Here is a 12,172-nt window from a genome sequence, read left to right as displayed (position 1 = left end):
CAGTTCTCCAGCCTGAGGCCTCTAAACATAAAGAAATAAAAATATTATTACTTAGAATAATAGAATAATGAATTGTCCTCAGAAATCTCATTAACTCCATGTACCTCACTGTGTGTCCTGGTTTTGTCCCCTCCTTTTGACCAGTGACTGGGCATATGAAAGAAGATGCTTGATTCAGGGTTACCCTGCAGAGATTGGTTTGCTATTCTAACCAAGTTCTGGGAATAACAACACATTTTTCATCTTGGAGAAACAAGATACAATAATAAAGAATATTAATCAAATATTGTATTGTGTTCTCATCTTTGGTGAGCCTGAAACTATTTTCCACACTAAAAGAAAATAAATAATTAATAAAGAAAGCTCTTTTGTAAAGCTACACAAGCTGAAAAACATCCTATAAAATTACAAAGTAAAATGCAGTGTGTTTTTATAGTGGCCTATGAAATGCTTATAAATATTGTTTATTTTCAGTACCATGGACCTCTGAACATGCAATAGATGACAATTATGTATCTGATCCATTTTAATTTTTATAGATATTTTTCTCTAGTGAACCTGGTTGTGTATTTATTGAAGCATGCCACATACCAGTTCTTCTCTGTTTGTCATAGCAACCACAGCCAAATGCCATCTCAGCTGAAAAAAAGTGTCCTACAAAGACTGTAATGTATCACTTAACTCAAAAAAATAAGGGATTGTAATGCCAGTGTGTTCACTGTTTTTGAAAGGAAAAGCATCATGTTTTAAAGCATTCAATATATGCAGGAAGCATTCTTCAGGATGCCTCTCCTGGTGTTTTTCTTCCCTTTGTGCACTGCAGACAACCTGTTGTTGTTATTTCCCCTTTTTTCCATATCCTAAGTGTAGTTTCCCCGCTCTAGATACATTTCAGTACAATGAGAAAATGTTTGTCCTGTGCAGTGTGTAGTAATTTCCTCTGAAATGCCCTCTCACTGGATAAAAAGAGCCTTTGTCTGCCTGGCAGCACAAAGTCCCATTTTCCAGTGGTCATGCGCAGCTCACAGGGTGCTGCTTGGTTCAGAGACCATTCACCTAGGAGGAAAACTGGTGCTATCATGGGAAGGTAGCCTACAGGTTGTCTCAAGGAGGACAGAGGAGCCCTCATCTCCCACCCCAGCCAGAGGGAAACCTGCAAGTTTGGATATTACAACAGAGCTGGTTACACATCTCTGGTTCAACTGCTGGTCTCTGCATGACACAGTGTATAAATACACACATAAATTAGGAATTCTTACCAGTATGACTCTGACTTCCAGGGAGGTTGAGCCCAAAACCAGGCCAAATAATCAGACATTTTAGCCCTTGTCTTTAAGAGCTTTTAAAAGCTTAATCCTGGAGCTGGTGTGATTCATCTTTTGATAGATTCAGGACCTACTCATTGAGCAACCTGAGATGGGTTCAGATGGGTTAGTTAATTTATCTGCTCTCCCACAAAACAAGAGCAGAACCATTCCCTAGGGTTTTACAGCACATTATAGCGAACATGTACATAAAAGATTTTAACAGCTACACAAAATTCAGATAATGGGTTATCATCTCCTAAACCTCAGTTTTTGGCTTCTTATATCTATATATTTGGCATAGGCTGCAAGGAAAAGAGTTTTGCTTCACATGATGCATTTCTGACATATTTTGTTAATAGGTTCTTAACAGTTCATTTAATTCTGCAGAATTCCCTAATTTCCCGATTTTATTTGTTGTTTACTGCATGACAGAGGCACATGGAGTTAAGGGATTCAGCTGCAATCTTTACATTAGCCTGCTCCTCACCTGGGCTGTTCTGGAGTGCTAGGGCTCAGCCTTAGCCAAACTTACTTGGAGGGTGGGAATGACCCTTAAGGTAAAGTGCCAGACTAATTGAAATAGAAATAGTGTTACAAAGTAAAAAGTAACTGTAAACTCAGATGGTACCAGACTTATCAAAATACCTAGGGAGATGTAGCCCTTACATTAACCACAAAAATGTGTATCAAGTGGGGTGCCATAGGATTGCTACTGAATTGTCTTTTGGAGGACTTGGTGGCTCTCTCAGGATATCTCCTCAAAGCTGATCTGGCTCTGACACCCCTCACACAAGTTCCAGTTGGCTACTGAGAGGTGTGAGCTGGAAGCCCTCCAGTCACCATAGGCACAGGGCAGAGTTCTGGGGCTTGGACAACTAGAAAGGGCAGAGGGCTCCTTGTTCAGATGGTGATTAATCCTACTGGAGCAAACAATTACACTCTAGCAGAAATGAGGAAAGGGATTGCTAGAGGATGGGTTTCACTGTGAGTTTCACTGCTTGGGCTGGCAAGGTGTAGGACAGAGGCACAGCCTTGAAGTATGGGTGAGCTCTGCATTGATCCAAAACTGCAGGCAGTGTAGTTACAGCCAGATACACAAGAGTTGTGCTAGTGCAACATCACATACCCAGTAAAATTCACAGCACCTGAATTTGGACCAAGGGAGATGCCAGAACAAGGGAGCCATCTATAAGGCTCTCATCTCCTACTGTAGCTAAGGAACTGCTTCCTCCTCCATGACCTGTGCAGTAGGCTCTGTATCTGTGCTATCTTGCTATTTGGCAGGAGCTCTTAGGAAAAAATGAAACATAAACACTTCAGCAACACAGAACAACATACTTTTTGGCAGATCCTTCTCAACCAGACGTGTCTTGGTCTGCAGGCAGTGGGTCCTCTGTGGCCAGTGGACATTTTGGAGAGTTGGAGCATGCACCTGGAGCAGCCCCAGCTCACTTGCTGCATTAGCAGAGATTCAATCCATCATCACTTGGAAATAACAACAATGGAGAAGTGGCTGGAAACATAGGTGCAGAGTGAGGCATGACAGGAACTTCCACCAAAGTCATAAATCTGGGGGGAGAAGCAGATGCTCACCCCATCCCCAAAACTGATCTTCCCTAATGTGAATCAAGCCAGGCTTCAGTTGCCTACAGACAGGGTACATGGTGGGAGCTGCCTAGCACACTGAAAGAGATGACAGGGAAAAGTAGTGTGAAGATGCAATTTTCCAGGAAACCTCCTGTGTTTCTAAATTCTCCTTTCAAATACCATTCCTTGTCTCTGCTTCTTCTGCACTCTCTCTGTCTACCTCTTTATTGGCAGGAGGCACTAAGTGGGAACAGCAGAAGGAGTTGGTGGAAGAGCTGCAGGCTGACCTCTCCTACAGGAAAGTATCCCACCAAAATGATGTTTCATCAACTGCTCTGCTTTCCTCTTTTCATAAATTTGAAAACATGAACAAAGACCCTTCCCCACTCACCATCATACAGCAGGAAAATGAAAGGATGGGAAAGGAAAATAAGCTGAACACTACACACATAATTTTAAATTTATTTGCACTGTTTCAAAAATTTGGGGGATTTGAAGGCCATCAGTCTCTGCATCTCTGCATGCTTTGGGATCACAGGCACACGACAGGGCAGTCCCCCCTGCTCAGAGCAAGTGTCACTGGTGCATCAACTGCACATGTCAGTGTACCTGCAAGGGTGTCTGCAAACCCATGAGAGCTGTTGGCAATGTTTCCAGAGTCTCTGCAGCTGGCAGTCTGGTGGGCTACCATTAGCCAGGATTGCTGTGCATGCATTGCTAATTTCATCTAAGGCTCATCTGCCCCTCTCCAGGCAAATGTGGCAGTCTGTGCATGAGAAAGTGGTGGAGGGTGCATTGAAACATGCTTTGATTTTCTGGTTTCTTGGTTCATTGGTCTGGCTGGAGCATTCAGATTTTGGCCACAAAATTTGGGCCTTGCTCTGTGCAGATTTGAGATGTGAAAAATGTGCACACCTACTTTTCAGAGTTCAAAAGTGCTTCTGCATACTCTGAAGCCAAACACAACTTGAAAGCCTGGTCCCCCAAGAAGAATCAGGAAAGATACTGAAGGCTGAACTCAGAAATAAAAGGAAACTAGACCTGTCTGGGTTTCTTGCATGGGAATGCAATGAAATTCCAGTGCATTAGCTCTAATCCCATCTACAAGGCAAAAGTACACACTAAGGAGAGCCAAGAAAATGCTCTCAGCAACAGCGATGTGAGTCTGAAGTTTAGTATTTACATTCTCCTGACAACTCAGATTACTCAGCATATCAATTAATGTCCCTGCACTCCAGTGATGACTTTCTCAACTGTGTTAGTGTGTTTATGGGAACAAAGTATATTTTTGTTGCATGTTCATATATGTGAAGTATTTCACATGCTGGGCCTAAAAGTTAGACCAAACACAGTATCAAGCACCAAAGACCTACAGTCTCTCTGTCATTTATGTTATATAGGAAGAATAAAAGTGTGTTTTGAAGACAGTCACTGAGGCACTATTCTCTCATACATTCTAACATTAGTATTTTCTAAATAATTAGACATGTGCCGCATAGCTAGTTATCTCCACATCAGACAGGCACAACACAGCCACTAATTCAGAAGGCATAACATTTTATTATGTAGATGTGAGCCAAAGAAATAAGCTTAACTTCTGATTAGGTCTCAGATTCCAAAATAAAAATCCATCTTGAGTCTTTTCAGCTAGGAGAAAAAAAAAATAACACACTTTGGACACAGTTAAAGTTCAGTGTAACCTTTCCTAAGAAAAGCTGAAAACCACTAGAACAGCATTGCAGACAACCTTGTACCCTTGCAGACATTTTCCAAAGAGCCTGGTTTACTGTGCCCAAAGCAGCACTGAAGTCCAGAGAAAATAAAGTAATAACCCATATGAGACACCATCAGTTGCTGACTCCAGAAAGATTCATGTAGCCCATAGAGATTACACTAAAAATTGCTGCAACTGAGAAAACAAGGTCATGTTTCAAAAGTGTTTGACTGGAATAGCTGATCAGACACTGGCTTTGGCATTTCCCCAAGGAACTGCAGCAGATTTTTTTTTTGTTTTGTTTTTTGTTTAGGTAAAGCAATAGGCTGAAATAGGACCTGTGTTCAAAGAGAGTAACATAACACATGCTGCCAGAAGATGAACATCTCTGATTGCTGAGGAGCTGCTGCAGCAATGCAGTGTAGGTAGTGAGGAGTTGGATATGTCCAATGCAGCACTCCTGTGTGCTGACTTTGCTGATTTATATAGAGGGATAATATTATGAGCAGCAACAGCAGGAAATCAAGTAATTGAAGATTCAGTTTTAGCAATGGGAAAATCTCTGATCCCATCAACTTTTACTTTGGAGCAAATTAAGAATACTAATTGCCTTTCTTTGCAGAGAAATAAGTAGGATTAATAATTCCACTGGGATACACACTCTGGACATAAAAAGCTGCCTAAACTATTCCTGTTTGCAATGATGAACCAGATTTAAGTAGCCCATATTGAGGGCTCAAAAAAAGGCAAAACTAATCATACATGAGTCAGTTACTTCACCAAATGTAATAGCAAATGAGGGTTGTGACTTTCAAACCAGACTGTGAACTGGATGCTGGTTTCCCAGTAAGAACCAGAAGGATTTGGGTGAAAAGGATCATGTGATAAGGGAGATTAAGATTAGCATTTTAACCTCTGTGTATTATCTCACTAACCTAAGGATCACCCTATTAAAATGAGGTAAATTGTATGTGGCTCATAAGACACCGAAGTAATCACCCTGAAAAAGTTGTTTTCTTTCTCATCCCCACTTGAGCCCAAGAGAGGTTCCAACACACACAAGGTGTGCTGGGGGTCACTTACCTACTGTGCAGAAGAGGCAGCAAAAGAAAGCACTCTATTATTTCTATGTACTTTTTTTTTATATTTCACAGGCATAAGTAAATGATAAAAGATTGTGAGATGTACATTTTTGTGGGGTGCAACAGAGCTTTAGTCAGATATAAACAGACCCGAGACTTTACTTTCCAGGATACCTCATTCCTTCCAAAGGACTTCAGTCCCTTAACTATTCAAAATATGCTAGGATAAAACAGAGTTTACCCCTCATTCATATTCTTTAAACTGAGGATGAATGTCAGGGTGAAGTTTTAAAACTCAGACAGAGCTGAACTATGCCTACACCATTACCAAAAAGAGTGAGCTCACTCTACCCAATGCCCTGCTCCAAGCTCCTGTTCTTTCCTCCCAGCCTCCGTGGCCATACAGACAGAAGATATGCATTTAAATACCTGAACACTGACCCATCCCACGCCCAAAATCTAAAAAACTAATCACCTGAAGCTGATCTTAAGGCATTGTTCTTTATTTGTCTCTGGCTCACCCCTGCAGCCTGGCAGCCCTCTGTTGATCCTGTGACAGCAGGCACATGTGCTGTGGGATCAGCACTCTCAAAGACCAGGGCATAGAACACACAGGAGGTGAAGATCAATGAGAATATTTATCAGACTCAGAGAGTTAAGAAAAAGAAAGAATGAGATATCAAGATGCAAACTGAGAGCTGTGCAGGAGACAGCAAAAACACATGAGGACAGGAATACAAAATAAAGGGAAATAATTTACCCTAAGGACAGTGACAGGGAGCTATGCACTGCTGGCATAGAAATGCAATTTACTGGATGCACAAGAAGCAGAAATTGAGAAAAGAAGTCAGCATAGCTCCTCACAACCGAAGAAGTGAGGAAGAGCCAGAAAAAGCCATTTGCAGCAAATACAATTTACTAGTTGATAAAGTGCTAAATATTGAGCAATGCAGTCTACACCTGTTAAACTTATTTCTAGGTAGAGAATTATATTCTCTGTGCTCCCTCAAAAGAATACACTGAAACTTAGTAAACAAGGCTTAATGCTCACATTTTTAGTTTTGTCCAGAAGAAAAGATGCTAATTAAGAGTATGGCCTGACTGAGCCAATAAGATTTAAGTCAACAGGATTTTTGCCATTGAATACTCCTCATTGTTTACTTTTGCTTTTGAAGACTGCCAACAAAACCTTTTTCAGAAATATAGGAGTATAAATAAAGTGATGCTGAAAGGAGAGGTTCTACCTCCAGGCTGATTGATTTTAGGAAAGATAATATAATTTGTATTATTAAGAGATAATAAAGATACTGCCACTCACACTAAATTCTTTTGCCTTTTTCCTTACTTCAAGTTCACCATTTGGGACAAGTAACATCATACCTAAGAAAAATTTCTCTTACTCAACACACTCAAGAGTGAAAGATGTTGCCAGATCATACCTTCCATGGAAAACAGAGGTAGCAGAGCAGTTGTAGAAGGGCTGAAAAAAAAAAATCTAAAAAAAAGGTCTCTGCTAGGCCTTGGAAGAAAAGTATTTTGTGAGTTTATTCCCCCCATAAACAGACTAGTTTGTACCATGTGTGTGATTCTGTGATGAAGGGGCACATACTGTATGTTCAATAACCCTTAAATCTGGAAGACATTTGACAATGCCCTTGTCACACTAAACCTGTGTTTCTTGAAAAAAACATTATTCCTTTTTTAAGAGGTCACAAGGCCTCCTTACCTTGCATTTTATTAATGCAATCACTTATTCCCAAATCAGAATATATTATTTCTTTCCTTTTCCAGCTTTTTGCCCCCCTGGCTACGTCAAGAAAGTGCATTAATAAGTGCAATATAAGTGTAGTCTGTAGGATTCCAAGCAAGAACATAGAAAATCATAATGGATTAGAAACTTACACCTAAATGCTTGCTTTTCACTCTGACACTCAAGGACCCAGGTTATTTAATGAGGTATTTTGCATACCTGAAGAGATGTAGTAATTGCTCTAAAAATGGATACAAAAGACCCACATGGATCAGGTGAACAGAACAAGTAATAACTTATTGAGAAAACATCTAAGAAAAATCACAAATCAGGAATGATCAAATTCTACAGGTTCTGTGGGTCTGCTTTGCATAGGAAGCAGACTAAAAGGAGTCAGGTAAATCTGGACAAATGAAAAAGAAATTTAACCTGAAACGCACTTTAAGGAAAGTCCTGTGCCACAGAAAGGTACATGTACATCTAAACATTATTCTATCTACATGTTTAAGATAGATTTTGATACTGTTTCGATATTCTTTAAGAATGAGCTAAGAAATTGCTCTCTAGCTACAGCCACTTTTTATCAGTCATATGTTGCTTAATTTGCAGATCTTCCAAAAATAAGAAAAATATTATTAAAAGCTGAAATAAAATATTTTTAATTATATTTCAATAAGCTAAGAAAAGATACCCAGGGCCAAATTAATCTCTGTTGCCATCACACTGACAATAACAGAATTGCATTTGGAAACTTCTGCTTTAGCCTTGCCAGCCACGTATCCATATCTTGCAAAACTCGGAACTAATCCAACAAGCCACATTTCTGGTACGATTCACTATCCTGAAAGTTCACTTGCTGTCACAGCCACTCAGAAGGAAACTTTGCTTTTCAGTTCTGTCACTGCATAGGTCTGAACTGCCAGTTATCAGAAGAGCAACAGAGCTGGAGCACGGTCTGGAGAACATGTCCTGTGAGGAGCAGCTGAGGCAGCTGGGGGTGTTTATACTGGAGAAAAAGAGTCTCAAGGGGGACCTGATCACTATCTGCAACTCCCTGACAGGAAGGCATAGCCAGTTGGGGGTTAACCTCTTCCCCCAGGAAACAAGTGACAGAACAAAGGGAAATGGCCTTGAGTGGCACCAGGGAAGGTTTAGACTGGACATTAGGAAAAGTTTCTCCACAGAAAGAGTTGCCAAGCACTGGAACAGACTGCCTACAGAAGTGGTTGAGTCATTATCCCTGGAGATACTTAAAAGAAATGCAGATATGGTACTTAGGGACAGGATTTAGTGGTGGGTTTGGCAGTGCTGAATTAATGGTTGGAGTTGGTCTTAGAGGTTTTTTCCAGCCTTAACAGTTCTGTGGTTCTTACACATGAGGATATTTGTCTCTGCTTCACTAATGAGTTAAAATGTGAGACAAGATCTGTAAGAGCCCTGACTCTGTTATAAAACTGCCCTTGAGTCAGACCAATGGTCCATTTAGTCCACTATTACATATCTGGCAGTAGCAAATGAGATACATGACTTCAGGAGAATGATACTTCCTGCTGTCCATTCCCCTATCTTTTCCCAGTATCCAGAACCAGGGACGTTAGTGAGTCCATTTCTCCTTTGTTTCTTCCAGATTCCCTTTATGCCTTTGTAACATCCTTTTGAACCTACTCCCATCATCCTTGTTACAATAAGCTCCCAAAGTCTTTTCCCAAAACTGTCTCCAAATTAGCTTCCTCCAGTGCCACCTACTTCTCATGCCATGGGAGAACAGCAATTCTCCATTTAATTTAACCACCACCTTCTCTGTTTCCTAAAATTAGTTGTAAATCTCATCAGCCACCTCCCCAGGGTCTGGACAGTCACAGTTCTTGCTGGAGCCTCACACAGGTATGGATCTATCTAGTTGTCCAAGAGTGTCTGCCTCTGAATTAAGTGAGTGAACTTCTTCATTTATGGCAAAAAGATGTAAGTAAGAATTGCCTAATTCAGTAAATATATATTCAGGTTGAAACCCAGATAGAGAGTAAGGTTTGAAAGGCAAATATTCAAGATTCCATTTAGTCTTTGAAGTACTTTTTCTACTAGCATATAATTCATCACTCATATTTAGGGATTTATAATAAAGGTACCTGTATTGTTCTTAGGCACAGACAAGAGGGATTTAGCGGAAATAGGAGGTTAAAGGCCCTCCCATAGAAACTCTGTGAAACCTGTGACCACAAAACAGCTGGCAGTGGTAGATTAGAATGCCTACCTGGAGCTGAATTATGCTATCAAAGAAGATGAAGCCCAAATAATAGCCTTGCTCTGGGAACAATCAAACTATACTAAAGACCTCTGTCATCACCTTGTCACAGTAGCCCTTTGCAGCTGGGTCTAACAAAGCACTCAGAACAGTCAGGCTCTGCTAGTTAAAGTGATCACAGTAAAATTAAATACATAATGGTCCTCTAACTGCAATTAGAATTTAGAAATTGCCAGTGAGATTAATACGCACATTATAGGGACTGCCAAGTAATGAAATCCACAGTAATTCTAAAACAAATCACAAAGTTCTGTCAGGCTCTCTGGTAGGCAAAAATCTAGTTTATCTTTTTGACAAGCCTAAACAACATTCCCCACATCACCTAGTTTATCTCATGTGAAATACTATTTTATAAAACAAAGGGAAAACCAGCTGATATTTTCCCCCTTCCACCTGTCCTGCAAAGCCAAGCATCTAAACAAATTACACTCACATTTCAGAAGTCACTGGCCTTCCAGGCTGAGCTCTCATCCACCAGACTTCAGCCTGAAAGATATTGGGGGATGGGGGAGAAGATACCAAGTGTAAATTCCACTGGGGTTTATAACAGAAGCACTGAGAGCACAACAACATAAATGTAATTCTGTCACCTCACGTGCCCCTGGTTCAAGATCGGGTGCTGCTGAGATGTGTCATTTCCAGCTATTCCTTGTATTACTTGTACACAGTATAAATTCTTCCTGAGGACTCAGGGCCTCATTCCTGCAAGTTGATTCTTCTGAGCCTGCACAAAATCCTATTATCTACAACAGGGCTTTGCATGGGTGTAAGGGGTTGCCTGAACAGATCAGTTTGCAAAATCGAAACCTGAGACTGCACTTAAGTGCATTTTCATATCTCTCTCCTCCCTGCAGCTGGGCTTTAGTTATCTCTCTTCCTAAGACATCCCTCCCCTCCAACTCAGTAAGTCAAGCCTCATATCCCAAGTTTCTCTGCACTGAAGTCCAAACATTCTCGCACTTCATCTTTTTACACTACGGGCAATATACTTAGCTCATAATTTTTTATTTTCCTGATTACCAGCTACCCCTTTACTCCCCATTAAAACAGACCAGCCTAGAATCAGCCTCAGCTCATGATAACCTTCACTCACAAAGACAGGTCAGAATCATAGCTGATATTTTCTTGAACTAGAGGAGACTCATGACAACAGATTCTCCAGGCCAGAACTTGACTCTTTGGAGACATATATTAATGGTCAAATTCTATTCCAGAGAAAACTTCTTTTGAAGTTGTTTTTGAACCTAAAAAATACTTGTTTGCACTAAATCCTATAAAATGCATTTCTAAAGAAAAGCTATTTGGTTTTCTGTCATTTGAAGCCTGGTATATTAGACTTCATTTTGAGTATTTTATTCCAAGAGCAAACTTGAAAAACTACTGTCAATATGGAGGATTGTACTGAGTCTCCATGGTTTCTGAGTCTAGTTTTCACTTCATTTGTTGTTGATTGTGATGGTAAGATTCAGGCTGGTTTGTTCTGATTCAAAATACCTGTTGCTGGAAACTATTTATTATGCAGAAATTTATGTTTGTTTATATTTTGTAAAGACCAGTATTTTCTGAAACCTTTCACTGCATGCAAGGCCTCCCTTTGTATCACAAAAATCTGTACAGGGCAGAAAGCCTAAGATATTTCACAGTCATTGGGTTTTAAATGTGAGGAGAGCCTGTTTTATTTCTTCACATTTCACTGTAAAAAAACACATGTCTTTTTTGAGCTAAAATCTCTGTTGGTCAGTAGAAGTATTAGCAGTTATTCTCAGCAATTACCACATCTCAAAGTCCGGACTACACAGAATACTTGCTTGCTGAAATGCATCTTTGATATAGTCCCACAGATCATAGGCAGTTAAAGTTGGCTACTACAGACCCCTTCATAGTAAAAAATAACTTCAGCAGCCAATTTATTAATGAAACATGCCTTCCCACTTGTACTATAAGAATCCTATCACCTGGCCTCCCCATTTATTCTTTAACAGGCCCTTCCCTAAAATTTTCTCTAAGTGTACATGGTAAGAGGTATATTGATTAAGGTGGACTCCTACAAGAACTTTTCAACAAAACCAAACACCAAAGCAACCCTTTTTGCTCACTTTTCCTGTCTTCGATCCTACAATACCCAAGAATCATTGTAACTCCAGTAAACCCATTGTGCTGGTTTTGGCTGGGGCAGAGTCAGTTTTCTTCACATTGGCTGATATGTGGCTGTGTTTTAGCTTTGTGCTGAACACAGTGATGGTAACACAGAGATGTTTTAGTTACTGCTGAGCAGAGCTTACACAGAGCCAAAGCCTTTTCTGCTTCTCAGACTGCCACACTGGCAGGGAAGCTGGGGTGCTTGGGACAGTGGGAGGAGGCACAGCCAGGAAAGGTGACCCCAACTGACCAAAGGCATATTCCAGACCCTGTAACATCACGTTCAGGGTA

General features: G+C 40.4%; 2 protein-coding genes across 2 annotated transcripts in view; both read right to left on the bottom strand.

Moving 5' to 3' along the window:
• The window catches only part of LOC146763808 (uncharacterized), a 90,812-nt gene extending 80,588 nt beyond the window's left edge, over positions 1 to 10,224 (bottom strand). The window contains exon 1 of the mRNA XM_085568092.1: positions 10,176 to 10,224. Coding sequence (XP_085424218.1) covers positions 10,176 to 10,213 — 38 coding nt within the window. The 5' untranslated portion in view covers positions 10,214 to 10,224. The remainder of the gene's footprint in view (positions 1 to 10,175) is intronic.
• SUB1 (SUB1 regulator of transcription) overlaps positions 4,432 to 12,172 on the bottom strand; it is a 33,650-nt gene continuing 25,909 nt past the window's right edge. Inside the window, exon 5 of the mRNA XM_085568090.1 lies at positions 4,432 to 10,228. Coding sequence (XP_085424216.1) covers positions 10,224 to 10,228 — 5 coding nt within the window. The 3' untranslated portion in view covers positions 4,432 to 10,223. The remainder of the gene's footprint in view (positions 10,229 to 12,172) is intronic.

This window comes from Lonchura striata, chromosome Z, assembly GCF_050655825.1.
Source record: "Lonchura striata isolate lonStrDom1 chromosome Z, ASM5065582v1, whole genome shotgun sequence".
In the NCBI taxonomy this organism is placed as follows: domain Eukaryota; kingdom Metazoa; phylum Chordata; class Aves; order Passeriformes; family Estrildidae; genus Lonchura; species Lonchura striata.
Note: the sequence above shows the minus strand (reverse complement) of the source record. Positions and strands in the feature narration are given on the sequence as shown.